Consider the following 26,164-nt stretch of genomic DNA (forward strand, 5'->3'; position numbering starts at 1 on the left):
GCATCTTATTTAGTTTTGATTTTAATAAAAATTACTATACAGAGCAGCTACCATAATTATTTAAAATGTCTCACATTCATAATTACTAACCCTACTGGGATAACAGGAGTTATAATGTACAATTTGAAATCAATCAGAACCACCTGTAAAGATAATTCATTTGTTGGGTGTACACGGTTTATTTTCTGGTTAAAGCACTTCAGGTGCTTTGTTTGGAAAATGGTGACGTATTCTTTTCATTTACCAACAGTAACTGCCTATGAATATGGCCTGGGAATTCAAAAATCAGTTTGGTCTGAAATATATTAACAAGGTCTTTTTTTTTTTACAAATTTCTTGAAGATCAATATATATATCTAACCCTACATTTTCCAAACAAAAATCAAAGAGCTCCCCTCATACAACAACCTTTAGGCTTCACTTTTTTGTAATTTCTTTTTCTTACTCCTTTCACAAATACGAATGTTTGTCAATAATAGTGCCCACTATCTGTCTACATGAAGAGTCTATAAATCCACAAATTATGTGGCATTTTGAAAATAGAATATTAACCACAAACCTAATGAATAACATCGCATCACAGGAAACACAGACAAAAAGAACTTATGACTGTACCGGTAATGTATTAGTGCTTCTGGTTGACCAACTAAATCTAATACTGTAACACTACACATTTCACCTAAATAAAACACAAAACAAGAAAACAGCTTATTCTGTGTGGTATCATTCAATCTATTACACTGAAAACATCAAAATACCAACAAATTACAGGTCTTTTAAGGATGCTACATCCATAAGCACTTCTCTCAGAGTTAGTTATCAGTAACTTCATAACAAGGCAGATGTGCACTTCTATTAACTCTATTCTAAATAAAAGTGCAACTATTGAAATCTGACATTCAACAATGACACTTGTTAAATCAAAACAATATCCATTTGTCCTCCTTACTCAGGTCAAGTACGTGTTTGACAAAGACCATTAATACAACTACATTGTGCTGATGAAGTATGTATCTCCTTTTCAATATCTTTCTGATGGGAAGTGATGGGAAAACATCAATATAAAGGAATTTTTTTTTTTTTTTTTTTTTTTTTTTTTTACTTTGTCGCTGTCTCCCGCGTTTGCGAGGTAGCGCAAGGAAACAGACGAAAGAAATGGCCCAACCCCCCCCCCATACACATGTACATACACACGTCCACACACGCAAATATACATACCTACACAGCTTTCCATGGTTTACCCCAGACGCTTCACATGCCTTGATTCAATCCACTGACAGCACGTCAAACCCTGTATACCACATCGCTCCAATTCACTCTATTCCTTGCCCTCCTTTCACCCTCCTGCATGTTCAGGCCCCGATCACACAAAATCTTTTTCACTCCATCTTTCCACCTCCAATTTGGTCTCCCTCTTCTCCTCGTTCCCTCCACCTCCGACACATATATCCTCTTGGTCAATCTTTCTTCACTCATTCTCTCCATGTGCCCAAACCATTTCAAAACACCCTCTTCTGCTCTCTCAACCACGCTCTTTTTATTTCCACACATCTCTCTTACCCTTACGTTACTTACTCGATCAAACCACCTCACACCACACATTGTCCTCAAACATCTCATTTCCAGCACATCCATCCTCCTGCGCACAACTCTATCCATAGCCCACGCCTCGCAACCATACAACATTGTTGGAACCACTATTCCTTCAAACATACCCATTTTTGCTTTCCGAGATAATGTTCTCGACTTCCACACATTTTTCAAGGCTCCCAAAATTTTCGCCCCCTCCCCCACCCTATGATCCACTTCCGCTTCCATGGTTCCATCCGCTGACAGATCCACTCCCAGATATCTAAAACACTTCACTTCCTCCAGTTTTTCTCCATTCAAACTCACCTCCCAATTGACTTGACCCTCAACCCTACTGTACCTAATAACCTTGCTCTTATTCACATTTACTCTATTAACTCTAGGAAAAATATACAGAAAATTAACTCAAAGCACACTGGCTTTAAGTGCTTTGCACTAAATGATAAATTTGGGTAAAACAATAAAACTGATTTTCATTTAGAATAAAAAACAAAGTCAATGCTTTTCCTTGTATGCAAACATTGACTCAGAATTTAATGAATGGGTTGTATTCCTGACCCTGTTCGTAAGCTGGACTGTTTGTACGATGGAAAATGTAAAGAAATACATAAAATTGAAGTGTATACCTTGTATTGTTAGGAGTATAGCCTCTTTAAAGAATTTCTCACTCCAAAGGAATGTACATTTCGCTATTACTGGACGTAGTCTGCCTTGGGCTGCAGGAGGCTTTATAGACATCTCGAGTAACACCATGACTCTTTCACAGAAATTGGTCCTCGGGTACTTAAAAATAAATAAATACAGGGACATAAATCACTCAGAACAAATCAGCTCCCCTTTAATGAGTGAAATGTAGCATTGTCAACCTTCAATGAAACATACTGGAGAAATATGAACAGTACAGGGGGTCTGGATGCCTTATTACAACCTGTACAGATGCCACAGGACTGGTAGATCAAGCAGAGGAGTTACACCCTATGTAACAGATACTCTTATAACAAACTGAACTCCTGAAATGCTGTAGTAAAAGCATGTGTTGTCCAGGATGAAAACCAAAACCTGGTCACTGCACTGATATACAGACCACAAGAGGCAATTGCACCGACAAGAATTCATGTAACGGATACGAAACACAGGATCAAGTCTGAACCTCCTCGGGAAACTTGATTCCATATATGAGGATATTCGCAAACTCAAACACACACACACACACACACACCCCAGCCTAAGCTTATGAGGAGGATGAGCACTCCTCGCTTACTTCCTTCTTCTGTTCCCAGCTAAAGGGATACATAAGGTCTCACTCACTGCCATAGACATTCTACATTTTCTGCCAAGGAGATGAGTATTCCTGACCCAATAATTCTAACACATACATCTAACGCTAATATAGAAGAGAAATTTGAATACTTATGTGAGTCGTAAACTGTAAAAATATCATACACCATCTTAAGGCCTCAATATTACTTGTATGCACCCCACTACCTCACTCACAGAAACACTGTCGGTGTAGACCAAGACATTAGACTATTAATTCATTATAAGAATTAATCTGGTTAAGGCACACACACACACACTGTACACAGTCTAAATAAACATTAAAAAAAAAAAAGTTATACAAGCACACGTGGATTAATGAACTGCAACATAGACACATGCCAATTAACAACCCATCTACTTCAGCTTACAACACCTCTAGTGCCTTTAACCTGCGTCCCAAGAAGGGGCTGCCCCCACACACTAGGTCTAACCTGTAGTTGGTTGATCTTAATGGTTAACAAGCAAGAGGGAGGAGCTGCCGGCACGGCACGGCACTCGCGTTATACACTACCTTACCAATTTGTGATGGAGGAAGTTTGGTCTAGGGATACCTCCAGCCTGTATCAGTGTTGTGAGTGTTCTCAGCCGGACTGTCACATGCGGCAACAACCGAGACATTAGATAAAAATGAAGTGCATTTCTCACAGACACGTGAACTAGATCACAACAGTATACTCATGAAGAGTATAACAATGGAAGACGTTCATCTAATATCAATACAGTAAATCATAAATCTAATAATGATAAACTTTATAAACAGTAGATAATATAAAAATTATTTCTATATAATATATTTTAAGATTATGATTATGAATCTGCAGATGATATATTTTTTTCCGTTTATATTTTTTATGCATCATCAGCTGATAACCTTGAATTCACCCTATATTTTTTTTTCAATAATTTTGGTTATATTTCTATTTGTATGATTCGACCTTAATTTGAGAGATAGTGTTCCATAAGAATCCCTTCATAATATTTCCTCTTTGGAAACTTCACAGCCAATCATGGAGTAAAAAGAATAAATCTATACTAAGTAACATTTACCATTAACTGAACATTCATGAAGTAGAGGATTGATTAATAGTTTTGAAACAATTTGACATTAATTAAGATGAATGATGATGACTTGCTCTGTGTTCTATATTTGTTCTGCTACAACTTTGCTCCACTGGCAGTTATAATTCTCTCAACATACATTATGCCTAAATAGCTGGAAGACTGATTTTGATATATATATATATATATATATATATATATATATATATATATATATATATATATATATATATATATATATATAGATTGTTTTATCACCATCGAGATAGGGCATGAGCCACTCATTCAGAAAAACAGGGCGGATGTTTAACTATTTTCGACAGGAAAAAGGACCTTAGGAGACTTTTTTCACCTATTTACGTCACGTACCGCTGTTACTGACCGTCATGCATGCATGGGCCGGGCCGCCGCCGAGGAGCAAATGACATAGGTTCGAATCCCGACTGTGGCAGCCGGTTCACAGTCCGCCCAGCTGTTCATCCTCCCATGATAGCCGGTCGATGAAGTGTGTGTGTGTGTGTGTGTGTGCACAGAGTGAAGCATGGCACACAGACACAAGGCTAAACCCAAGATCTGAGTCGAATATTACCAAAACAAAATGTCACTTGTATCTTGAATAATGAAGAAAAAGTCAATACAAGAAGAATAAAACAACCAACATATAGCCATGAATTTCCCCCCAAGGTGAAATAACAAACCTGCCAGAGAGGATATGACTAAGCTAGCGTTAAGCGCTACGCGGCACTTGGCTCTTTTTTTTTTTTATATTACCACAAACCCTACCTGCTACTAATGCCATAGAGAGAGAGAGAGAGAGAGAGAGAGAGAGAGAGAGAGAGAGAGAGAGAGAGAGAGAGAGAGAGAGTCTATACAAGTATCAATCTTATAATTCATTTATTATGATTTCTTCTCTCTAATAATTCAGTGGCGTAAGCTTCATTGTTAATCACAAACCTTATCTCTAAATTCCTTCTGGTATTTGGATATTCCATGCAGAACTGCCTTTATCAAGAGCTTTTTTTTTTCTTCTCATACGCCTATTCAAAATTCGAGCCCCGGTTCCAACAATATAGGATTGAACATGCAGCGAGGACGTGTGTCTTCCTGGTGAACCTCTACATTAACCAGGTCAGTAATGTCTTGCATGATCAAACTTCATCAGGATCTGGGACAATATAGAGTGTATTGTAGCCACTTTTGGAATAAGATTAAGAGCCACCGGGCAATGGCTGGTGCAGTTATTAGAAGAGAATGGTCTGAGATTGGCTTATGTCGACCCAAACCACCAGGAACGTAACGTCCAAAGAAATGATCACTTAATCTACGAATTATCATAAAATTAGACGAACTCGGCCATTGTTAGGAAGGAGAGACGAGCTGATGTTTGATATTGTTGAACATTTATCATAACATTACTTTCCCTTACTTTCCCTTATATGAGTTTGTCTCCTTCCAAGATCAAACGTTCGAGGGTTAAAATCATGGAAAATTTCAATAAAAGAAAATTGATGTTGAATACAAACATGATAACTATTACTTCAAAAAGTAAAAGCATTCAGGTCGGGCATTGTGGCATCAAAGTAAAAAATCGCTGGGTATGGACGGACAAGGGAGCCGCCATTTCTAATACCACCTCCACAATAATGCATTAATATAATCCCTCCTGATTTCATGCCTCTTCTCATGGACTCTTTTATATATATATATATATATATATATATATATATATATATATATATATATATATATACTTTGTTAAGATACACGTAGGACCCAGGTAACCTGAACGCCCATCACAACACCATCTTAATTTACCAACATTATTTCCTGTGGACCATCTGGCTGACCTTAATTTCTGGACCAGATTATTCTAGAGTTTCAGTCGACATTAACTATCGAATGGCCTTGTTTGAACAAGTGAATCCCCCAGTAGTGGAGGACAAGGCAGACTCGCTCAAACCTCGGCTTCCATAGAGTCAGGAATTAATTACCTTCATCTCCTTCAGGAAATAATTACCTCCATCTCCTTCAGGAAATAATTACCTCCATCTCCTTCAGGAAATAATAAATAATAAACTACATCATCGTCAAACTATCATTTATTGAAAATGAATCTTAAGGACATATTTGGATCTTTCGATAAATATTAAGAAAAGAACATTTTTGTATCTCCTTCCCTGAGACACACCTCTGGCAGTAGACAGTGTGTGTGTGTTGATGTAAATGGACGAATCAAGTCATGGTGGATATTCATACCTTACCTTACCTATTCTAAACCTAAGCTAACCTTACCTAACTTTCTTAACCTTACCTAACCTAACCTAACCTACCTTATTTTACCTAACCTAACCTAACTCAACCTAACCTTACCTAACTTAACTTAACGTAATCTTACCTAGCCTAACTTAACCTTACCCAACCTAATATAAGCCTACCTAACCTAATCCAACTTAACCTTACCTAACCTTATCTAACCTAACCTAACCTTACCTCGCCTAACTTACTTAACCTTACCTTACCTTACTTAACCTTACCTAACCTAACCTAACTTAACCTTACCTAACCTAATGTAACCTTACTAACCTAACCCAACCTAACCTTACTTAACCTAACCTATCCGAACTTAACCTATCCTAACCTAAATTAACCTAATCTAATCTAACCTAACTTACTTAACGTAATCTAACCTTGCCTAACCTAATCTAACCTAACCTAACCTAACCTAACGTACCTAACTAACCTTACCTTACCTTTCCTTCCCGTACCTAACCTAACCAATCTTAATCTATCCTATCCTAACCTAACCTAATCTAATTTATCCTATCCTATCCCGTATATCCTCGCCTATCCTATCCTATCCTATCCTATCCTAACCTAACGTTGCTCAGACTTTAAGCAATTATGACCAGAAATCCCAGTCACGTTATTCGAAACGCTGACCATTTCTTAGTGAACGTTCAAATTCATTGCTATTATTCTAACCATCAACTACCATTGACCCAAGTCTATGCTAATTGCATACATACATTCATTTTCAGAAGCGAACCCGATAGAAAAAAGCATGACAGATAACTAACTAATCTTAATGGGACTGTTTGCTGGCAAAACTAACATTGCCTGAACGAGATATTAACCAAACAAAAGGTTTGTGAAACGCCATGTTGGCTGATGGTATGATAATAGACGTCATATGATATGGATGACGTAGGCTGAGAGTGAACCACCTACGTCACATTTTCCTTGAAATCAGTAACATGTTCGAAGTCCTGTTCTTGCAGTGCTTATGCAAAATGTCCGCACCAGTCAGCCAGGTCTGTTGTTGTCTAAAACATACATTGATGATATAGAGAAAAAAAGGTTATTTATAATTACGGTACTGTAGTTGCAAGATGGTTTACTTAACTAGGCTAGCAGAAATGTCTGGTTTGGGGGGAGCAACACCGTAAGACAAGGCAGGCTCTGGTTACACCACACCCTCCATAATGGCCACACCCTCAGACGAGGCTCTGGTAACTACACACCCCGCAGTGGCCACACCCACAGACGAGGCTCAGGCAACACTAACCCCCCCAGTGGCCACATCCACAGACGAGGCTCTGGTAACACTACACACCCCGCAGTGGCCACACCCACAGACGAGGCTTTGGCAACACTACACACCCCGCAGTGGCCACACCCACAGAGGAGGCTCTGGTAACTACACACCCCGCAGTGGCCACACCCACAGACGAGGCTCTGATAACTACACACCCCTCAGTGGCCACACCCACAGACAAGGCTCTGGTAACACTACACACCCCGCAGTGGCCACACCCACAGACGAGGCTCTGGCAACACACCCCATAGTGGCCACACCCACAGACGAGGCTCTGGTAACTACACACCCCGCAGTGGCCACACCCACAGACGAGGCTCTGCCAACACTACACACACCCCAGGGGCCACACCCACAGACGAGGCTCTGCCAACATGACACACCCCGCAGTGGCCACACCCACAGACGAGGCTCTGCCAACATTACACACCCCGCAGTGGCCACACCCACAGACGAGGCTCTGGTAACTACACACCCCGCAGTGGCCACACCGACAGACGAGGCTCTGGTAACACTACACACCCCGCACTGGCCACACCCACAGAGGAGGCTCTGGTAACACTATACACTCCACAGTGGCCACAACCTCAGACGAGTCTCTGGCGTCGCCACACAGCCCGCAGTGGCCACACTCACAGGCGAGACTCCGGCAACACCACACTTCCCCGCAGTGGCCACACCCTCAGACGATGATCTGACGTCACCACACACCCCGCAGTGGCCACACCCACAGATGAGAATCTGGCGTCACGACATACCCCGCAGTGGCCACACCCACAGACGAGGCTCAAGCAACACCACACATCCCGTAGTGGCCATACCCTTAACAACCCTTCTGAGTGGCCAAGGCTCAGCAGTGGCCATACTTTCGTGTCATCCTCACACCCTCGTGTGTAAGGAGGGGGGGGTGGATGGCTAGGTAGTGAGAAATAAATACTGCAGTGCTGGGTGGAGGTAACAAATGGCGCGTGTCACCACCTGCACTTTGTGTGCCCGTCATGACCGTATTAGTGTCACATTTATACACATATCCACTGGAGATACCAGCATGAGGCCTTGTATGATGTACATCTCTGGGCGGGAGTCACCACACCTGGTTTACTCACGCTGTATTGAACCATGTATATATGTATGTGTGTGTGTGTGTGTGTGTGTGTGTGTTGAGGGAGTGTAGGTCAAGCTAGAGAACAAGTACCAATCAATGTGGTTTTAACCACTGGCATTTATGACTTTTACGCACGACTGGAATTGGGGGACTTTTTTTTGTTTTGTATCTGTTCTCTAATGGTGGTAGATTTTATTAAGGTTTACAACACAGGCATTATACCTTACGTTTAGTTGTTATATATATATATATATATATATATATATATATATATATATATATATATATATATATATATATATATATATATATATTCAGAACTCTAAAGAAAAAGTCGGGCAACATGAACAGCTGGAACAACTCTGACCCAAATTTCCTTGTTGAGTATTCCTGGTAAATTATATGGGAGGGTATTGATTGAGAGGGTGAAGGCATGTACAGAGCATCAGATTGGGGAAGAGCAGTGTGGTTTCAGAAGTGGTAGAGGATGTGTGGATCAGGTGTTTGCTTTGAAGAATGTATGTGAGAAATACTTAGAAAAACAAATGGATTTGTATGTAGCATTTATGGATCTGGAGAAGGCATATGATAAGAGTTGATAGAGATGCTCTGTGGAAGGTATTAAGAATATATGGTGTGGGAGGCAAGTTGTTAGAAGCAGTGAAAAGTTTTTATCGAGGATGTAAGGCATGTGTATGGATGCGTGATGTCCCCATGGTTTAATTTGTTTATAGATGGAGTTGTTGAGAAAGCTGAAAGTAAATGTGAATAAGAGCAAGGTTATTAGGTTCAGTAGGGTAGAGGGACAAGTCCTTTGGGAAGTAAGTTTGAATGGAAAAAACGGAGGAAGTGAAGTGTTTTAGATATCTGGGAGTGGATTTGGCAGCGGATGGAACCATGGAAGCGGAAGTGAGTCACAGGGTGGGGAAGGGGGCGAAGGTTCTGGAAGCGTTGAAGGTGTGGAAGGCGAGAACGTTATCTCGGAGAACGAGAATTGATATGTTTGAAGGAATGGTGGTTCCAACAGTGTTATATGGGTACGAGGCATGGGCTATAGATAAGAGTTGTGCGGAGGAGGGTGGATGTGCTAGAAATGAGATGTTTGAGGACAACATCTGGTGTGAGGTGGTTTGATCGAGTAAGTAATAATAGGGTAAGAGAGATGTGTGGTTGAAAGAGCAGAAGAGGGTGTTTTCGAATGGTTTGGTCACATGGAGAAAATGAGTGAGGAAAGATTGACAAAGAGGATACAAAGAGGATATATGTGTCAGAGGTGGAGGAAATGAGGAGAAGTGGGAGACCAAATTGGAGGTGGAAAGATAGAGTGAAAAAGATTTTGAGCGATCGGGGCCTGAACATGCAGGAGGGCGAAAGTCGTGCAAGGAATAGAATGAACTGGAACGATGTGGTATACCGGGGTCGACGTGCTGTCAATGGATTGAACCAGGGCATGTGAAGCGTCTGGGATAAACCATGAAAAGTTTTGTGGGGCCTGGATGTGGAAAGGGAGCTGTGGTTTCGGTGCATTATACATGACAGCTAGAGACTGAGTGTGAACGAATGTGTCCTTTGTTGTCTTTTCCTAGCGCTACCTCGCGCGCGTGTGGGGAGAGGGGGTTGTTATTTGATGTGTGGTGGGGTGGCGACGGGAATGAATAAAAGCATCAAGTATGAATTATGTACATGTGTATATATGTATATGTATATATATGTATAGGTTGAAATGTATAGGTATGTATATGTGCGTGTGTGGAGGTGTATGTATATACATGTGTATGTGGGTGGGTTTGGCCATTCTTTCGTCTGTTTCCTTGCGCTACCTCGCTAACGCGGGAGACAGCGACAAAGTATAATAAATAGAGAAATATATAAATATATATTCTGGTGTAGCTGTATATTATTCAACAACGACTCGAAATACATCAATACAACAAATACATTATATACCCATACACGATACACCTCACGTACAGTCATTATTAAAAAAAAAAAAAATTATGCATGCAATGGATCTTGTCCTTGAAAGAGAGATCATATGATTAATGTATTACGGTGTTTTGATTATTCGATATATGCATTGCCTATAAAGGCATTATATGTAACGAGAACGCCTTTTTTTGTTTATAAAAAGAGACTTTTTAAAGTTTTCTTTCCTCTATATGATCCATTTACGCAATGACCTTTGAGAATAAATTGAAGATATAAATGTATTCAAAGTTCTTATAAGAAACGTAGTTTTGATATACAATTGAAGATATAAATGTATTCAAAGTTCTTATAAGAAATGTAGTGTTGATATACAATTGAAGATATAAATGTATTCAAAGTTCTTATAAGAAATGCAGTGTTGATATAGGTTAGGAAGGCGAGACCGTGAGGCAGCGGTGCGTTGTGTGGTGACAGCAACACTTCGTCGTGGACTGCGGCAGGAGACGTGATGTCCCCGCTCATGACCAGCCACGTCCGGCCCCCAGGAAACGTCTGCGTGCCATCACCTGCTGACTTCCCTCCTCATCCATCCTCCACCTGCTGACTCCCCTCCTCATCCATCCTCCACCTGCTTACTCCCCTCCTCAACCTCCACCTGCTGACTCCCCTCCTCATCCATCCTCCACCTGCTGACTCCCCTCCTCATCCTCCACCTGCTGACTCCCCTCCTCATCCATCCTCCACCTGCCCGGCCATCTTCTCGGCTCAGGTAGGTAGGACAATATAGGAATGGTGGATGTACGAGGCTATCCCACCGTAGCCTAGCGTAGCTCTGGATGGGAAGGGAGTACGACCATACCTCACCTAGGAGAGGAAGGGGGAAGTATAAACCTAATATAGGAAAGGGCCCTGATGAGTACAAAGTTATAAACCAAACTTAGACTAGGAATGGGGTTTTATGAACAGACTTGATCTAGCCTAGGAAGGGAAAAGGTACATACAAACTTAGCCTAGCCTACAAGTGTGGAAGGGGTATGTACATACCTACTTAACCTAGGTTGAGATGGAGGAAGGCGGAACGTAGATACAGGTGACCCACTTGTCTGTAACTTCGTAAACACATATGGTGCACAGCGGTACTGCGCTACAGCACAATATTACCGCCATTAAGCACTACAGGACGATCCTTGATCACGACTGTACCACCCTTGAACACAGAACGGTAGTACGAGCCTTGAACATGATGGTACGACCCTTGAACATGATGGTACTACCCTTGAACATGATGGTACGACCCTTGAACATGATGGTACGACCCTTGAACTCGATGATACGACCCTTGGGTTCGTGATGGTTCGTTCGCCCTGTGCCAGAAGTATGAGGGATAGCATCACAAAATTTGCCCCAGGTTGGTCTTATTACGAAGAAAATGATATTTTCAAACATGTTCACTCTTAGGAAATGTGATATAATGTTCGAATGGCCAGTTATTATTCTGTGGCTCAATGAGGGGCAAAGAATTCATTTGGGATTGACACAGTTGTACGCCATTGAGCTGTTACCAGACAACACGGGTCCAGAATATTGGCCAGATCTGTTCACTCGTCCGCACTGATGTTCAGGCAAGAAATGTTGGCAATTACGAAAAAATAATATGAAAGTCAACGTCAGGAAACATGTATGGCTGCCGCGGGCAAAGAACCTGTTGGGTCGATTAACAAATGCCATCGTTACAAGACCATAGTCCCACTGCTGTGGTGTGCACGAACATAAATATGACAAAAAGGATGTGATTGTATCATTTTAAAACCATTAAAGGTTCAGAATTAACGCCAAGATTAACTATACACCTATATATGGCATGAACTACACCCTAGATCACACTTATTTTTTAAAAAGATTTGCCAACAGTTTCAGAAAACTTACGTCTTTTTTCACATTAGTGTTATACTATCATCGTGGCCATATTGAGGGCTGCCACGGACCGTCATCAGCAGGTGCTGGGGGCTCCATCAGCCGGTCAGACTCCCACACCCCAGCACCAGTAACTTGACTGACCTTTGCCCCACAACTTTTACATAAGTGGCCATCATGATACTCAACACCAAGAGCCGCACACATACACAACTAACTAGAAACACGAAATTAAAAGAAAAAAACAAAAAATGGGGCCATTCAGGTAAGTATGGTTTGGAAATTAGAGGCAGGTGTGTGAAGAATACAGATACAAATCAACCCAATTACACAATTTTCTCATTATTTGAGAAAAATGGCTTCACAGACTCGATAATCTGATTTCCCCCCTAGAAAACTATTTATACAAATGACAGAGGTACATGAGACATTTTATTTTCAGTGGGAGTATAATATTTGCTGCATTACTAGGATGATTTCATTGGAAGGTGACCAGCATCTTAACCATCATCCTAGCAACGCGTCCTTAGCAACGGAAGCCATGGCACAGACTCGACCCCCGGCCACAAAATAGGTAAAGACTTTACCACAAAGACGCCCCTTCCTGTTGTCTAGTAAGTGTCGTAAGTGTAATATATATATATTTATTTTTTCATAAGCGTTGATGTCCTTTGGTAATTATAGTCTGGTGAGGGAAGACCAGTTCTAGAAATTTCCAAATAGGAAGAGGTAAGGGCCTTTTTTCTTCACTCGTGCTGAGCTCAGCGTAAGCTATTAAACCAATTTAGTAGGATGACCTGAGAGTGTGTTGGGGATTTATAAGATGAAAGGGGTGAACCTTGCAGAAGCCATATAACACATGTGGTACCAGTGTTGCTGTGCTGCACTGCAGGATCAGGGAGGCAGGTCTAGTGCTCACTGGAGCAAGAGAGGCGCGCTTTCTTACGTTCTCTATTTGAACGCTTTACACGCCTGGCGAACTAGGCAATGCTCCAATTACTGTGGCATGATGGCGGTGAATTAAACCATGGACGATTTGAATGCTAGAGTTCTCTCAGTCAATAGTTAATATCATTTAGTCACTGAGCAACAAGAACATGAACCCACATGGCGCAGTATCTCTCCCCTCTCGTCAGCCTTATAAATTGGACGTTTGAATCTCTTTTCACGTCGCTGGATAATAAGATAATGTCAGCATTACCTGGACATCCTCGTATATACTTAATGGCCGGGCAAGTGTTCATGGAGGGCGAGTATAGAGAGGGAGAACCGTACCTCCTCCCAGGGAGCAGCTGGTACTCGCATCCCAGCCCCGCCTTCATCACGGTACTCACTACATAATACCATTCCTACCAACACAGTCTATGAATACTTCAATCAAGAATGAATATATCTTCATCATAACCTAACTCTTGTTAGTATATATAGTGAATAATAACCTATATAGGTGATGGTTCATATTGGAGTGTGTATGTGGGGGGGGGGGGTGGTTAAATTGCAAGTGGTGTGTTTCGGACACGTCTGCGTGACGTCACAGGGCAGCCATGTGTGTTTATGTGTAGTTGTCTGTGTACCATGGCCAAGCATAGTATACAGTTCCCTCCGGCGTCTTATTCCTTCTTAGCTCCGCTACTATACCAGGTATTTCATTTCCCCAGTTACATCCTGACTTGTAAAGGTACTGGCCACGCTTGGGGGGCAAAATAAGGGAAATTCATCTCGAGATAAGGCCATAAATGACGAGAAGTGATGAGGGTTGGGAGGGGAGAGCCCTTCTGTCAGTTCCAGGGACCCCGCCAGGGAATGGTATCACAGTCGGGCAGGAGGACATTGATGGCTGTCATTTTATGGTATAAATGGAGAGAAAGACGGTAAATGAAGCGCAGGTGTGGTCGAGTGTGTCCTCCTCCCCCACAGGAATCACTTCCTTGTTTCAGTGGTGCAGGACAGAGCAGTGCAGTGAGCGCCCTTGACCACTATCTTGAACTTAGTCATCCATGGGTAGCTCATGATGGTACTTAGAGAGGGAGTAGTTTGTCATGTGTCATCTGTCACGTCAAATTAAGACTTTCCTGTGTCATGAAGGTGAGGGAAATGTGTTTGGCACGTTGGATATACTGAGGTAATTCCTATTTCGAGTGCTATTAATACCGGTATTTTAAAGTCATTTTTTTTTTAAAGGTGTCTAGTTTTGATGGTGTTATTAATGGCTGGCATGAATGAAAAGTTGATATATTTCCCTCACTGTATGAGATATTGTCATGGAAGATCCAGAATATTTGGAAAGGAGGTGATTTCCCACTTCCTATATTATAATGGAGACCTTGAGAAAGCTGGAGGTATGTTTTCCCCACCATCTCGCCCCTCATTTTAACATGTCTTCTACAATATATGAAAAGGGGGGTTGACTGGAATGTCTCTTGTATTGCAAGAGAATAATTACATTATGTTCATTACACATGTCAGTTGGGAAGGTGCTGGTGAAATAATGTAACAATGTGCAACTTCTCCTGCTTAGCATGCTTAGCCATTAAGGCTTATATTTGGCCATTGTATTGAAAATTTATGCCAGAGGCTATTTACATATAGAACCATGATGTGAAGACTACGAACAGATGTACTGAATTACTGAAAATTCAGCCCAGTATAACCCTTAGATTCTTGTTAGTGCTGTATTTCAAGTGGTCATTGCCTTGTAAAACGTGAACAGGATTTTTAGCCATAACTATTTCAGTTTAGAATGGGTAAAATTTGGCTAGTTATAGGTTAGCTCAGGTTATGGTAGAATATACCAGTCACACAGTCTTTGTATACTAACTGGTGTCATGTTACAAGCATGAAACAGTATCTACTGCTCAGTATATTAGAGTGGCCACTCTGTCACACACCTGTGTAAAGTTTCACTTGAAGTTTTATCCGTTTATTTTACATTTCCATAAGGGAAGGGACCTAGATCTGATCCTGAAGATTGGAGTTCAATTTCAGTCCAGTTCAGCTTCAGATATTTTATTCTCATGAGGAAAGGGGACCCCCATCCACAATATGGTTACGTGCCTCAGTTACAGTATAACCAGTTTCAGCTAGCTTTGCTCATGTAACAGTTACACCTTTGCACTGTTTCTGGAATTTAACAATCTCTCAGATTCTTTTTATTGATCTTTTAACATTATATATCATCTCAATGTAAACCAAAAGAGTATATTATATCCTGAGTATGATGCTCTTGTGTACCCTTTTCCTTCTGGAAAATGCATACTGCTTCTTTCATCAGTGTCTTCACAATATATTTCATGTTCCCATCATCTTTTGTATGCTAAAATTCATCTTGCCACAGTAAATATCCTTATTTCTTCTCTTTCCATGTTTAAGATATCCTTTTTCTCCACATACTTCATAATGTTATAAACTCCTACTGTTTTTATGTTGTATTTTGGATTCAGTTAAATTATGTTATGTAGCAGAGGCTTCTCTTGCTTGTAATTGGTTTAGATTTCTGCACACTTTTTCTATCCTCATCATAGTTTTTTAGTATGATTTTTTTTTCACTTTAATCATTAGTGTATTGAAATAAATATATTTGGCGAAACATGATTGGCACTGATAAAGAGTTTTATCTTGTGCAGTATTAGGTTACATGTCAATTAGTGTGAGATGTATGAATGACTTCATTTGAGACTTTTTCTTACATAGGTATGTTTACCTCTTTTTAATGATATCAAAATATTACAAATTGTTTTTATTGAAAAGATTTTCTCTTCCACATTAGGATGGCTTTAGGTGGAAATGGTGCAAACTAAATCCAGTAGAGAAGTGTGGGTAGATTATTTGGAATATCACAAAAACAGAAAGTTTGAAAATTAAGAACAATATATGAATTTGTGTAAGATCGATGTTATTTTTTTGTTAGATCAACACTACACTTTCATTAAAAGAAATATTTTCTGTAAGAGTTAAGTATCTAAGAATAGATGTTAGTAGCATATAGAGCCAACACTGCCCTAATGATGCTGAATTATAAACCCCAGGACCCATTCTATGGGGCCCCTGTAGCTTCAAGGATTTTACTCAAATCAGGAGCAGGGAAATGATATACTCCTTTTAAGTAAGAAGCTTCTAAATGAGACTGTGCTCCTTTTCATCTGCTGATGATGGTGGTGACTTTTTACCTGTGGTGTAACAACATACATGCAGAGTCCAGTACAACCGCTGACTTGATGCAATATGTAATGTGTGTGTGCGTGTCTTTCATACTACATATATATTTAGTTATACGCACTCACTTATAGATCTCCCCCACTTCTAGAAAATATAACACTGACAGAACACACATACTGAAATAAGCCAACAAGCACTAGACTCTGACCTATCATCTCAGTCTTAAACTTGTATCCACCGGACATATGCCCATCAAAAACTACACTTCCCAGACAAACATGAGTCAAACTCCTCTGTCATTGTTCTAGACATCACTTATCAGTACAATATTACACACTGTTGCAATATACCCTAAGATCGTTCATGCCCATGATGCAGCTAAGAGAAAGAAACCCCAAGATCCTTCATGCCCATGATGCAGCTAGCAGAAAGAAGAGATCAAGTACTTACTACTGACTTGTCCTACCCCCTCTGCTCATAAACATTCGCACAATGTCACACTTTATGATCTGAGTGCTAAAGGAGCCTTGTAAGGATAGAAAGGACTTCTGGAGCAAGAATTAAGTAGTGTATGTTTTGTATGAGTGCACATGAACCTAACAACTTAACCCATCATAACCCCTGTCTGTGTCCAAGAGCTGATAAAAGCAACTGTTAAGACACTGATTTGTTAATGTTATAGAAAGTCTTTCTGTGGTATAACATAATATCGTATTATATTTTTAGATTTTATTTTATTTCTGTCACAGTACAGTTGTTAATATCAGAATGGCAAAAGATAACTATGTTGGAATAGATGTTACCAGTAACTAGAGCCAACACTGACTTAATGGTGCTTGGTAAATGTTTTATAGGAAAAGTATTTAACATTCGTAAGTTTTAGTAACTTTTATTTTCGTCATACCAGATTTTAAACATGACTTCTTGCCTTCAGAAAATTGAGACAAATGAACTTGAAAGACCTCAGAGAAGAGCAGTAAAGTCTGTGTCTAAATACATAAGCTTGAGAGAGGTCAGAGAAGAACAGTAAAACGAGTTCCTGTATTAAGAGATTTGACATACATGGAAGGGTTGAACAGGCATGACTTGTCTACATTGGATGAAAGGAAAGTGTGGGGATATAATCAAAGTGTAGAAGATACTAGATTCATATGTAAATTAGATGATGACAGCTTTCCACATACCTATCAAGAGAAAAAGAATATATGCCGAACAGTTACAAGCAAGAAAAGCTGATATGCAGCTAAGGGATGTATTTTTTTATTGTAAGAGTAATCAGTAAGTGAAATGATTTATCAGATGAAGTTGTGCCAAGTAAGAATATGAACCTGTTAAAAGTGGATATAGTAGGATGAATTATTAGAATGTGTAGAAAATGTCTGATCATGATGAGTTCTCCTAACCTCATTTAAATCAACTATAAAGAAAGAATTCATGGAAATGTCTTTAATTAGAATTGCTGGAGACCTTAATCATTCTTTCTGTTTTGCTGTTTGGTCTTCCTCTGGTTTGATTGTTACTGATGCTGAATTTTGGAATCTTATTTAACTTCTAGCATTACAACCAATCGTGTGACTTCAGCTGTATAATGCAAACTTGATTTTTTTTGGATTAGAGATATACCCTTTAGGTTAATAAAAGTATTAAATATTTTTGTAAGCTTTGTCATTTTCATGATTTCTTTACATATTTATTCATTTAATCTGTTTTATGATTTTTTTCTAAGGACATGTTCACCCAGCTAGTTTTGAAGAGCATCTGTATTTTGTTGAATTGACTATTCCTCACACCTTTAAATTCTTTGCTTAATTTGCCCATTGGATTGGAGCAACAATGTAGGTAGGTATACAGTAGGTTCCATGTCAGTTTAGTGTTATAGGACTGATTTTTTATAGTCCAGGAATGGTGTTCTGGATCTGCAGGAGGCACAATGTTTTATGCAGTACAAAAATTTTCTTCATGTCCTGAACTTTGTATGCATTTGGGTAGGTTTGTTTGGGTTGGTTGCGATGGAATATGAAACAGATTAAATTTAGATCTCTGATATCCAACTCATTTATACATAGTAAATCTCAGTAAATGAGACTTAGGGTAAAGACTAAATAATGAGTTCAAACCCATCAGTACTGGTAGACTTTTGACCAGAAGTGATTGATTAAGATTTTAATTGTTGCACATCACAATACCTCTTAGGTAGATGATTGACTGAAGAATTCAAAATATATCTTGCCATTAGACTCATTTTCCTTTACAGTGATTGATAGGCCATTGGCAACTCAAGGATGGACCATTTTGATAGCTGTTTCTTTTCCTAACCTTGAAGCTTTGGAACTATCTACCTCTTCATGGTTCTCCTGATAACTCTTACCCTAGCATTTTTTAAAAGACAGGGTTTTTATTTCCTCCAAAATTTGTCATTGCTTTCCTCATCTCTTCTTTCTCCCTTTCATTAACCTCTTCATATTTCAATTAAGGCCCAGCCTTGATGTGGACTTCTTTCTGTGACTGGATCCTCCAGCATCAAAAAAAAAAAGTTGGATACTTAGCCACTGCCTGTTTAACTTAGACATAACTTGGGTAATGATGGATCTGAGTGATGTAGTCACTTGGCCTAGTTTGTGAAGTGCCTGTCTGACGCTGGTTCACAAGTTGCTTATTTTGGTAAGATCCCTAGCCATCATTTGCACAAGTGCATGCTGGTGAAAACCAACCATGCAGACTTATGTTTTTAGTGATTCACCTAAAAGCAAAATGTAGGCTACAGTAATCTTCCTTTCCAGTTTTCTTTTTCCACTTCACCTCCTTAAACAATCCTTCTTTAGCTACTATTAGTGTACTCACCTTTGGTCTTGATATTGGATATTTACCCTCTTCCAGTCTTTATTTGTATCCTGTGGAGTAGGGTAGTACCAGGAATGGATTAAGGTTAGCACGTACGAATATGTACATGTGTATATATGTATATGTCTGTGTATGTGTATGTAATGTAATTACATGTTGATATGTATATGTATATGTATGGGCATTTATGTATATGAGTGAATGGGCCATTCTTCATCTGTTTCCTGACACTACCTTGCTGATGCAGGAAACATTGATCAAGTGGGGAGGGGGCGAAAGTTCTGGGAGCGTTGAAAAATGTATGGAAGGCGAGAACATTAGCTCGGAAAGCAAAAATGGGTATGTTTGAAGGAATAGTGGTTCCAACAATGTTATATGGTTGCGAGGCGTGGGCTATAGATAGAGTTGTGCGAAGGAGGTTGGATGTGTTGGAAATGAGATGTTTGAGGACAATATGTGGTGTGAGGTGGTTTGATGGAGCAAGTAATGAAAGGGTAAGGGATGTGTGGTAATAAAAAGAGTGTGGTTGAGAGAACAGAAGAGGGTGTTTTGAAATGGTTTGGTCACATGGAGAGAATGAGTGAGGAAAGATTGACAAAGAGGATACATGTGTCGGAGGTGGAGAGAGCAAGAAGAAGTGGGAGACCAAATTGGAGGTGGAAAGATGGAGTGAAAAAGATTTTGAGCGATCGGGGCCTGAACATGCAGGAGGGTGAAAGGTGTGCAAGGAACAAAGTGAATTGGAACGATGTGATATACCTTGGTCGACGTGCTGTCAATGGATTGAACCAGGGCATGTGAAGCATCTGGGGTAAACCATGGAAAGTTGTGTGGGGCCTGGATGTGGAAAGGGAGCTGTGGTTTCAGTGCATTATACATGACAGGTAGAGACTGAGTGTGAACGAATGTGGCCTTTGTTGTCTTTTCCTAGCGCTACCTCGCACACATGCGGGGGGAGGGGGTTGTCATTTCATGTGTGGTGGGGTGGCAGGGTGGCGACGGGAATGAATGAGGGTAGACAGTATGAATTATGTACATGTGTATATATGTATATGTCTGTGTGTGTATATATATGCATGCGTTGAGATGTATAGGTATGTATATGTGCGTGTGTGGACGTGTATGTGGGTGGGTTGGGCCATTCTTTTGTCTGTTTCCTTGCGCTACCTCGCTGATGTGGGAGACTGCGACAAAGTATAACAGCGACAAAGCAAAAAAAAATATATATATATATATATATTTTTTTGTCGCTGTCTCCCGCATTTGCGAGGTAGCGCAAGGAAACAGACGAAAGAAATGGCCCAACTCACCCCCATACACATGTATATACATACGTCCACACACGCAAATATACATACCTACACAGCTTTCCATGGTTTACCCCAGACGCTTCACATGCCTTGATTCAATCCACTGACAGCACGTCAACCCCGGTATACCACATCGCTCCAATTCACTCTATTCCTTGCCCTCCTTTCACCCTCCTGCATGTTCAGGCCCCGATCTCACAAAATCTTTTTCACTCCATCTTTCCACCTCCAATTTGGTCTCCCTCTTCTCCTCGTTCCCTCCACCTCCGACACATATATCCTCTTGGTCAATCTTTCCTCACTCATTCTCTCCATGCGCCCAAACCATTTCAAAACACCCTCCTCTGCTCTCTCAACCACGCTCTTTTTATTTCCACACATCTCTCTTACCCTTACGTTACTTACTCGATCAAACCACCTCACACCACACATTGTTCTCAAACATCTCATTTCCAGCACATCCATCCTCCTGCGCACAACTCTATCCATAGCCCATGCCTCGCAACCATACAACATTGTTGGAACCACTATTCCTTCAAACATACCCATTTTTGCTTTCCGAGATAATGTTCTCGACTTCCACACATTCTTCAAGGCTCCCAGGATTTTCGCCCCCTCCCCCACCCTATGATCCACTTCCGCTTCCATGGTTCCATCCGCTGCAGATCCACTCCCAGATATCTAAAACACTTTACTTCCTCCAGTTTTTCTCCATTCAAACTTACCTCCCAATTGACTTGACCCTCAACCCTACTGTACCTAATAACCTTGCTCTTATTCACATTTACTCTTAACTTTCTTCTTTCACACACTTTACCAAACTCAGTCACCAGCTTCTGCAGTTTCTCACATGAATCAGCCACCAGCGCTGTATCATCAGCGAACAACAACTGACTCACTTCCCAAGCTCTCTCATCCCCAACAGACTTCATACTTGCCCCTCTTTCCAAAACTCTTGCATTTACCTCCCTAACAACCCCATCCATAAACAAATTAAACAACCATGGAGACATCACACACCCCTGCCGCAAACCTACATTCACTGAGAACCAATCACTTTCCTCTCTTCCTACACGTACACATGCCTTACATCCTCGATAAAAACTTTTCACTGCTTCTAACAACTTGCCTCCCACACCATATATTCTTAATACCTTCCACAGAGCATCTCTATCAACTCTATCATATGCCTTCTTGAGATCCATAAATGCTACATACAAATCCATTTGCTTTTTTAAGTATTTCTCACATACATTCTTCAAAGCAAACACCTGATCCACACATCCTCTACCACTTCTGAAACCACACTGCTCTTCCCCAATCTGATGCTCTGTACATGCCTTCACCCTCTCAATCAATACCCTCCCATATAATTTACCAGGAATACTCAACAAACTTATACCTCTGTAATTTGAGCACTCACTCTTATCCCCTTTGCCTTTGTACAATGGCACTATGCACGCATTCCGCCAATCCTCAGGCACCTCACCATGAGTCATACATACATTAAATAACCTTACCAACCAGTCAGTAATACAGTCACGCCCTTTTTTAATATATTCCACTGCAATACCATCCAAACCTGCTGCCTTGCCGGCTTTCATCTTCCGCAAAGCTTTTACTACCTCTTCTCTGTTTACCAAATCATTTTCCCTAACCCTCTCACTTTGCACACCACCTCGACCAAGACACCCTATATCTGCCACTCTATCATCAAACACATTCAACAAACCTTCAAAATACTCACTCCATCTCCTTCTCACATCCCCACTACTTGTTATCACCTCCCCATTTGTGCCCTTCACTGAAGTTCCCATTTGTTTCCTTGTCTTACGCACTTTATTTACCTCCTTCCAGAACATATATATATATATATATATATATATATATATATATCCAAAAGAAGGAACGGAGAATTGGGCCAGGTGAGGGTATTCCCTCAAAGGCCCAGTCCTCTGTTCTTAACGCTACCTCGCTAATGCGGGAAATGGCGAGTGGTTTGAAAGAAAAGAAAAAGATATATATATATATATATATATATATATATATATATATATATATATATATATATATATTTTTTTTTTTTTTTTTTTTTTTTTTTTTTTTTTTTATACTTTGTTGCTGTCTCCCGCGTTTGCGAGGTAGCGCAAGGAAACAGACGAAAGAAATGGCCCAACCCCCCCCCATACACATGTATATACATACGTCCACACACGCAAATATACATACCTACACAGCTTTCCATGGTTTACCCCAGACGCTTCACATGTCTTGATTCAATCCACTGACAGCACGTCAACCCCGGTATACCACATTGCTCCAATTCACTCTATTCCTTGCCCTCCTTTCACCCTCCTGCAAGTTCAGGCCCCGATCACACAAAATCTTTTTCACTCCATCTTTCATTATTATTATTTTGCTTTGTCGCTGTCTCCCGCGTTTGCGAGGTAGCGCAAGGAAACAGACGAAAGAAAATGGCCCAACCCACCCCCATACACATGTATATACATACACGTCCACACACGCAAATATACATACCTATACATCTCAATGTACACATATATATATACACACACAGACACATACATATATACATATATACATATATACATATATACATATATATATATATATGAAGAATGTATGTGAGAAATACTTAGAAAAGCAAATGGATTTGTATGTAGCATTTATGGATCTGGAGAAGGCATATGATAGAGTTGATAGAGATGCTCTGTGGAAGGTATTAAGAATATATGGTGTGGGAGGCAAGTTGTTAGAAGCAGTGAAAAGTTTTTATCGAGGATGTAAGGCATGTGTACGTGTAGGAAGAGAGGAAAGTGATTGGTTCTCAGTGAATGTAGGTTTGCGGCAGGGGTGTGTGATGTCTCCATGGTTGTTTAATTTGTTTATGGATGGGGTTGTTAGGGAGGTAAATGCAAGAGTCTTGGAAAGAGGGGCAAGTATGAAGTCTGTTGGGGATGAGAGAGCTTGGGAAGTGAGTCAGTTGTTGTTCGCTGATGATACAGCGCTGGTGGCGGATTCATGTGAGAAACTGCAGAAGCTGGTGACGGAGTTTGGTAAAGTGTGTGGAAGAAGAAAGTTAAGAGTAAATGTGAATAAGAGCAAGGTTATTAGGTACAGTAGGGTTGAGGGTCAAGTCAATTGGGAGGTGAGTTTGAATGGTGAAAAACTGGAGGAAGTGAAGTGTTTTAAATATCTGGGAGTGGATCTGTCAGCGGATGGAACCATGGAAGCGGAAGTGGATCATAGGGTGGGGGAGGGGGCGAAAATTTTTGGAGCCTTGAAAAATGTGTGGAAGTCGAGAACATTATCCCGGAAAGCAAAAATGGGTATGTTTGAAGGAATAGTAGTTCCAACAATGTTGTATGGTTGCGAGGCGTGGGCTATGGATAGAGTTGTGCGCAGGAGGATGGATGTGCTGGAAATGAGATGTTTGAGGACAATGTGTGGTGTGAGGTGGTTTGATAGAGTAAGTAACGTAAGGGTAAGAGAGATGTGTGGAAATAAAAAGAGCGTGGTTGAGAGAGCAGAAGAGGGTGTTTTAAAATGGTTTGGGCACATGGAGAGAATGAGTGAGGAAAGATTGACCAAGAGGATATATGTGTCGGAGGTGGAGGGAACGAGGAGAAGAGGGAGACCAAATTGGAGGTGGAAAGATGGAGTGAAAAAGATTTTGTGTGATCGGGGCCTGAACATGCAGGAGGGTGAAAGGAGGGCAAGGAATAGAGTGAATTGGAGCGATGTGGTATACAGGGGTTGACGTGCTGTCAGTGGATTGAATCAAGGCATGTGAAGCGTCCGGGGTAAACCATGGAAAGCTGTGTAGGTATGTATATTTGTGTGTGTGGACGTGTGTATGTACATGTGTATGGGGGGGGTTGGGCCATTTCTTTCGTCTGTTTCCTTCCGCTACCTCGCAAACGCGGGAGACAGCGACAAAGTATAAAAAAAAAAAAAAAAAAATATATATACATATATCTATATATTTATATTTAGGGGATAGGCGTGAGTGTTCAGATTACAGAGGTATGGGTTTGTTGAGTATTCCTGGGAAATTGTGTGGGAGGGTGTTGATTGAGAGGCTAGGGGCATGTTTATAGCATCAGATTAGGGAAGGGCAATGTGGTTTCAGAAGTGGTGGAGGATGTTGGGACTTGGGTTTTTTTTTTTTTTTTTTGAGGAATGTGTGTGAGAAATGCTTGGATGGGCTGATGGATTTGTATGTAGCGTTTGTGGATCTGGAGAAGGCATATGATGGAGTTGATGGAGATGCTTTGTGGAAGGTATTAAGAGTATATGATGTGGGAGGTAAGTTGCTGGAAGCAGTAAAAAGTTTTTACCGGGGATGTGGAGCATGTGTGCGAGTGTGCGAGTAGGAGGAGAGTAGGGTGATTGGTTCCGGTGAATGTTGGTCTGTGGTGGGGGTGTGTGCTGTCTCTGAGGTTGTTTAGTTTGTTTGTGGATGGGGTGGTTGGGGAGGTTAATGCAAGAGTTTTGGAGAGGGGGTGAGTTTGCGGTCTGTTGTGGATGAGAGAGCTTGGGAAGTGAGTCAGTTGTTCGCTGATGATACAACACTGGTGGCTGATTCGGATGAAACTGCAGAGGTTGGTGACTGAGTTTGGTGGAGTGTATGAAAGGAGAAAGCTGAGAGTAAATGTGAATAAGAGCAAAGTTATTGGGTTCAGTGGAGTTGAGGGACAAGTGAATTGGGAGGTAAATTTGAATGAAGAAAAACTGGAAGAAGTGGAGCGTTTTAGATATCTGGGAGTGGATTTAGCAGCGGATGGAACCATGGAAGTGGAAGTGAGTCTTAGGGTGGGGGAGGGGATGAAGGTTCTGGGAGCATTGAAGAATGAGTGGAAGGCGAGAATGTTATCTCGGAGGGCAGGGATGGGTATGTTTGAAGGAATAGTGGTTCAAACAATGTTATGTGGTTGCGAGGCATGGTCCGTAGATAGGGTTGTGCGGAGGAGGGTGGATGTGTTGGAAATGAAGTGTTTGAGGACAGTGTTTGGTGTGAGGTGGTTTCATCAAATAAGTAATGAAAGGGTAAGAGAGATGTATGGTAATAAAAAAAGTGTGGTTGAGAGAGCAGAAAGTGTATTGAAATGGTTTTGGTCACATTGTCACATGGAAAGAATTAGTGAGGAAAGATTGACAAAGAGGATATATGTGTCAGAGGTAGAGGGAACGAGGAGAAGTGGGAGACCAAATTGGAGGTGGAAGGATGGAATGAAACGATTTTGAGCAATCGAGGCCAGAACATACAGGAGGGTAAAAGGCGTGCAAGGAATAGTGAATTGGAATGATGTGGTGTACTGGGGT

General features: G+C 40.8%; 2 protein-coding genes across 6 annotated transcripts in view; one reads left to right on the forward strand and one right to left on the reverse strand.

Moving 5' to 3' along the window:
• LOC139761340 (glyoxylate reductase/hydroxypyruvate reductase) overlaps positions 1-3,596 on the reverse strand; it is a 42,322-nt gene extending 38,726 nt beyond the window's left edge. Inside the window, exon 1 of one of the 4 annotated variants that reach the window (XM_071685412.1) lies at positions 3,422-3,596. In XM_071685412.1, the coding sequence (XP_071541513.1) occupies positions 3,422-3,528 (107 nt within the window). In that variant the 5' untranslated portion in view covers positions 3,529-3,596. Of the gene's footprint in view, positions 1-2,216; positions 2,341-3,341 lie in introns of those variants that run through there. The other 3 variants (XM_071685413.1, XM_071685414.1, XM_071685415.1) reach the window with 3 other exon arrangements.
• A 1,348-nt stretch (positions 3,597-4,944) lies between these two features.
• IP3K1 (inositol-trisphosphate 3-kinase-like protein) overlaps positions 4,945-26,164 on the forward strand; it is a 426,052-nt gene continuing 404,832 nt past the window's right edge. The window contains exon 1 of one of the 2 annotated variants that reach the window (XM_071685417.1): positions 4,945-5,097. In XM_071685417.1, coding sequence (XP_071541518.1) covers positions 4,960-5,097 — 138 coding nt within the window. In that variant the 5' untranslated portion in view covers positions 4,945-4,959. Of the gene's footprint in view, positions 5,098-14,059; positions 14,154-26,164 lie in introns of those variants that run through there. The other variant, XM_071685420.1, reaches the window with a different exon arrangement.

The sequence above is a fragment of the Panulirus ornatus genome, chromosome 40 (genome assembly GCF_036320965.1).
Source record: "Panulirus ornatus isolate Po-2019 chromosome 40, ASM3632096v1, whole genome shotgun sequence".
Classification (NCBI taxonomy): domain Eukaryota; kingdom Metazoa; phylum Arthropoda; class Malacostraca; order Decapoda; family Palinuridae; genus Panulirus; species Panulirus ornatus.